Source organism: Neopsephotus bourkii, unplaced genomic scaffold (assembly GCF_033783945.1).
Source record: "Neopsephotus bourkii isolate Nb327-2 ecotype Australia unplaced genomic scaffold, CSIRO-AGI_Nbou_v1 NB_1825, whole genome shotgun sequence".
Lineage (NCBI taxonomy): Eukaryota > Metazoa > Chordata > Aves > Psittaciformes > Psittacidae > Neopsephotus > Neopsephotus bourkii.
Window position 1 is genome coordinate 4,009,284 of NW_026902298.1, and position 6,000 is coordinate 4,015,283.

General features: G+C 48.0%; 1 protein-coding gene across 1 annotated transcript in view; it reads right to left on the reverse strand.

Annotated features, from left to right (window-relative positions):
- Positions 1-5,236, reverse strand: part of ME3 (malic enzyme 3) — a 114,696-nt gene extending 109,460 nt beyond the window's left edge. Inside the window, exon 1 of the mRNA XM_061343388.1 lies at positions 4,921-5,236. Coding sequence (XP_061199372.1) covers positions 4,921-5,109 — 189 coding nt within the window. The 5' untranslated portion in view covers positions 5,110-5,236. The remainder of the gene's footprint in view (positions 1-4,920) is intronic.
- Positions 5,237-6,000: the final 764 nt, after the last annotated feature.

Here is a 6,000-nt window from a genome sequence, read left to right on the forward strand (position 1 = left end):
TACTGCCTTGATGTGATCTTGCCAGCTGTCATTCAGACACACTGTTCTGGTGCTCTTTACTGATTTTAAAGGCAACAGTTTCACAAAGGCAGCTAATTTTAGTTCTATTTCATCACAGTTACTGAGGGGAGCTGTGTGCAATGGTATCATTCTCAGCTGCAGTGGTAGATTACTGACACAGTGCAAAGAAATCTCAGTGCAATTCTGATCCCTGCAAAGCTAAAGGACAAACAAACCTTCTACATTTTAATTGTGTGTAAAGCAACACATTCCAAACCCTGTAACAATTCTTTAAAGGCTCTTTACAGTTCCAGACTGGTAATTTTGGGTTTGTTGGGGTTTTATGTGGTGGGTTTCTTTGCAATTCATTATGACATACCCCATAGAAAGCAACAGAGAGCAGGCACAGACATCAAGAGTAGAAAGTATCATCCAGATGTACATTGAAGACCCCAAATTCTGATCCCTGCACTGTACCTTGCAGAACAATTCAGCATGTTATCTCAACCCTTCAAATACAGCAATATCCTGCTACATAACTACACTATGATTCTAAGAAAACAAATTGCAACCTCCAGCTCTGCATCTGTTTGTGACAGCACACCTCCAAGGAGGCGTGATTTATCCCAAAAATAGGACTTCCAACAAAAAGCTTGAAGCATCATCAGCCTTCCAACTGAACACTGCAATTGGGTGTCACCAGCTAAATCACAGTCAATTTTGGACAAGATTTTTGAATCCCTATAGGTGTGTGACCAAACTAGGAATTGTCGAGCTCAATGTGTGAGTGCTAAAACACAAAGAGGACACAATGCATAGATTGGACAAATAATTTAAGGACTAGATGCTGGAGAGGGACTCTTCATCAGAGACTGCATCAATAGGACAAAGGGTGATGGATTTAAACTTAAGTAAGGGAAATTTAGATTAGATACATGGAAGAAATTCTCTTCTGTGAGGGTGGTGAGGCACTGGGATGGGCTGCCCAAAGAAGCTGTGAATGCTCCACCCCTGGCAGTGTTCAAGGCCAGGTTGGACAGAGCCTCAGGCACCAAAGAATCACAGAATGGTTCAGGCTGGAAAGGACCTTAAGATCCTATAGTTCCAACCCCCTGCCATGGGCAAAGATACCTCACTCTATATCATGTCGCCTCTTTGGCATTCTTACAGGCCCCTTTGGGGGCTGGAAGCTGCTCTGAGGTCTCCACACTGCTCTTTTCTCCAGGCTGAACAGCCTCAGCATTCTCAGCACCTCTTGTCTTCACATGGAAGCTGCTCCAGTCCCCTGATCCCCTGTGGCCTCCTCTGGACTTGTTCCAACAGTTCCATGTCCTTTTTATGTTGAGGACACCAGAACTGTACACAATACTCCAAGTGGGGTCTCACAAGAGCAGAGTAGAGGGGCAGGATCACCTCCTTTGGCCTGCTGGTCATGGTCCTTTTGATGTAGCCCAGGATATGGTTGGCACCTGGTCTAGTGGGTGATGCCCATGGTAAGGTGATGGGAACTAGATGATCTTGAACTCCTTTCCAACCCAAATCATTCTGATCAGCAAAATCTCATTTATAATCCATGTTTTATGCAGTGTTGACACCCTTGATCAACATTTAGGAATTCAAATCAGAAAACACAGCCAATTTCACATAGTAAACAATGACCAGAGGAGAGAAATAACTGCAAATATCATACATCCATCACCAGCTTTTCATTTCTTTCTGCTCAGGCAGATCTGGAAAACAGAAGAGCTTCTGAAGAGGACAGCCTGCTTTTATCCATATTTAGGATATTATAGAGGACCTAGCAGCATTGATTTCAGAGCCTGCTTCTTCAAAGCATCTTCAACCTAGTAAGCAAGCAAAGCCTTGGATCAATAACCTCAGACAGTGAATCTGCCTGTGGTTCTGCTGGAAGGACACAGTCTTCATTGAATAAATACCACACACTTCATAGCTTTAGACTGATACTTTAAACTTCACCCACAAGCTATAAAGCAGCCAGGGCACTGAATAAAGCAGCAAAACACTTGCTGCCCGAAGCCTCACTTCTTTCAGAGGTTCTTGGAGAGATGTGAGAAATATCCCCTGCCTTCAACCAGATGAAAACTTACAGTAGGATCCACTGCAGAAAAACAGCAATGACCACAGGACCCCATTTAGCTACCAAGGGAGTAAACAGTAATTGCTATGTGATGAGTACAACAGCTGAAAACCTACTGAGATCCCCAACTGTGACTTAAACCACTGCAGCACAGAAGACCAAAGGACTATCAATCATATGCTGACATATGAACTGTCTGAAATATCCCATTTCTGTTGAACACAGTTAAGTCTTTAGGTACTACAATGAACTGCTAAAAGCAACAGAGAAACAGAAGCCCGTTTACAGGAGTTTGGAAAGAGGGTCTGAGCATTTACTAGTCCCCTGGGTGCATAAATAGCCAGTCCTTATCTGTTATCAATGATGCTAGCCATTTCCGTCCTCACTTGGATGTGCTGTAGATGCCTTTCTGACTGACTGTAAGATCCATACTGACAGAGGAACATAACATACACAGTAAACACCCAGGCAAGACTAGCTGGGAGATTTTTCACGGCCAGTTAAACATGGCATACTAGAATACATCTTACTTCTAACAAAAACAGATTTCTTCTCTCCACATGGACAGAAATCCATTTAGACTTAAAGAAGAATAATTTATTTCACTGGAAGGGGAAAAAGAACTTAGAAAAGCCTCAGTTCTGAAAATCATCAAATGGGACATTCAAAGTCTACTTCTGTGGTAGCCGGATCAATTTAAAACACATGAGAGATTCAACTGGGTTTGAGTTATTATTGAATTACACTGAGCAAAGATCCAAGTATTAATTTTTCAGTTCAAACTGATACATGTAAGACTACTAGAAACATCAGCTGTGTCACTCTTTGTAACTATGACTGAACACCCAAGAGAAGAAAAAGCCGTCAAAACCACTTAATGCTGATGAACTACTGTTGCTTATGAGACTGTTGGCAAATCCTCTTCTCTTCAGTCTTAACAGACATGCACTGTATAACAATTCAACACAGACTGCCTACAGTGTTGTTACATGCTCAACAACACCCCGTGTCATTGCGTGGTCCGTAGAGGTTCACCCCATTGATGCTGAAATGGTACCAGGAGATGCAGCCCTGCGTGCAGCTCGCTACACAAAGTGAAAGCTGTCATCCAAAGAGTCTCCAGTCCAGAAGGAGCCACATAAGTACATACCAAGCAGATGCTGAATAGAATCATAGAATGGTTTGGGTTGGAAGGGACCTTAAGATCATCAAGTTCCAATCCTCTGTCATTGGCAGGGACACCTTCCATAGACCAGGTTGCTCCAAGCCCCATTCAACCTGGCCTCGAACACTGTCAGGATGGAGCAGCCCCATCAGCTATGAATACCATGTTTAACATTTATTTTTAAAGTAATTAGGGTATTTTTAGTGATTTTCAGCAACATGAATACAAGAAACTGAAACTGGAACCCAATAATCTTGAATCTGATATATCTGATCCCAAAATTTGCATACAGGTTATTTTTCCCTTTCAAATTATGGAAAGGGATGGAAGAGTAGTGTGGGGCTATTTATCAAACACACATAAAGTAAAGTGTGTTCCTTTTCTGGGCTAAGAAAGGCGCTCATCCAGCTACATGAAGGATGGTAACTGTTTGAACAGGTAGCACAACATGATTCCAAGTTCATTATTGTCCCTACATGCTAGCAAAGCCCTCTTGCTTTTGTTGGTCAACGGCAGCAGTGAGTGGCCAGGGGAGAGGGGTCCAGGTCTCTTTGGATAGATAGACAGAAAGAATCAATTTAGTTACAATTATGAATTCATACAATTCATCATACAAATCAAGATCTTAAAATCACCCATGCATTGCTCACAAACATACATGTGATATCTACTGATGTAAAAAGTGACCTATTAGCAGCCTTCCAGTATCTGAAGGAGAGCTATAGGGATGCTGGAGAGGGACTCTTCATTAGGGACTGTAGTGATAGGACAAGGGGTAATGGGTTAAAACGTAAACAGGGGCAGTTTAGATTGATACAAAGAAGAAGTTTTACTGTTAGGGTGCTGAGGCACTGGAATGGGTTGCCCAGGGAAGTTGTGAATGCTCCATCCCTGGCAGTGTTCAAGGCCAGGTTGAACAGAGCCTTAGGTGACATGGTTTAGTGTGAGGTGTCCTTGTCCATGGCAGGGGGGTTGGAACTGGATGATCTTAAGGTCCTTTCCCACCCTAACTATTCTATGATTTGATAAAGAGCAATTGACCTTTCTCCTGCTGGGAAGTGGACAGCCCTAGTTGTCCCTAGCCCAAAGCTTCAGGGTCTCATTGTAAATGGCTGAAAACCCTTCTAAAACTTGCTGCTTGTTGTCTGTTTTTAAATGACACTGGCATTTCTGCAGCACTGAGAACAAACACTTCTTCAGCCTGGCAAAACACGCTGCTTTGGTTCTGCTATGACAGGAGTTAAACCAAGGACAACCACACCAAGGTCTGAACAGCCAGCTCCTAGGCTGCAATGTGCAATGCAACATACATCAAAACGCCCCAGGTTTGGGGGTTTAGGAGGGGTTTCTCCTCCCCGGTTCTTCACGATCCCAGACAAACGGCTGCGGGTCCTACACGGGCTCTCCCAGTGCCACCACGGCAGCAGCCGCAGGCAGAGGGATGCCAAACAACCGGCTCCAAAGGAGGCCACTGGTGCTGAACCTCTAACGCTCTGCTCGGATGAGCCCACCACCACTCCCCACCGCATTCACCCCCACCTGCGGGCTGCGCACTGGGGATGGGCACAGGCAACGCCGCCACAACGCTTCCAACGCAGGGTATCCCACCAAGCCCCTTCCACCCGCCCCTTTCCCAAGCAACCCCCGCGGCTCCGACCTTGTTGAGATGCGGGTTCCTGGTGATGTCGTACCCTCGCTTCCTCACGGACACGGCCTTGCCGCGGGCGGCCGCGTCCTCCCCGGCCCGGCAGCTCCAGCCCCGGGCCACGCTGAGGAGAAGCGGGCTCCGGCCCAGCCCCGCCATCCGCAGCAGGCGGCCGCCAGCCCCGCCGCACACCGGCACCATCGTCCTGCCGGGGCTGCTGCGCCTGAGGGCGGAGACGGCGGGAGCGGAGCCCGGCGGGGCGGGGCAGGCCCGGCCGATCCCAGCCCAGGTGTACCCGGCCCAGCCCGGCTCAGCCCGGCCCCTCACGGCGCGGAGGTCCCCGCCGAAGTGAAAGGAAACCTCGGAAGCAGATTACAACTCGACCCCGCGGCGCCTCCGCCGTTACCTGTTAAGGCTCAGGCGGCGGCTGAGGGAAGGGCAGGGGGGTCCGTCCGGCCCCGCCTCCCCCGGGGACCGTGGGCTCATAGGGGACATGGAGGGAGCGGCGTGAGGGGAGCGGGGCTGCCCTGCCGGGGCTTCGGCCCCCGCCATCATGGGGCCTGAGGGAGGCCCTCGCCAAGCCCGGTCCCCTGTACATGGGATGTGTGTACACAGTGTAGAGGCACAGAGCGCTCTGGGTTGGAAGGGACCTTAAAGCTCATCCAGATTCACTCCCCTGCCACGGGCAGGGACCCCTTCCACTAGAGCAGGTTGCTCCAAGCCCCTGTGTCCAACCTGGCCTTGAACACTGCCAGGGATGGGGCAGCCACAGCTTCTCTGGGCACCCTGTGCCAGCGCCTCAGCACCCTCACAGGTGCTGCCCCTCTGCCTAACAGCTCAGCTCAGTCTCCCCTCTGGCAGGTTCAAGCCATTCCCCTTGTCCTGTCCCTACAGGCCCCTGTCCAAAGCCACTCTCCAGGTTTCCTGGAGCCCCTTTAGGTCTCAAAAGGCTGCTTTAAAGTCTCATTGGAGCCTGGCCAAAGGAGCCTGATGTAAGATGCTGTACACTGTGTATATTATCTATATACTATATATAGTATATATTATATGTTACATATATATTTTGTATATTATAATCTATATGTTCTATTC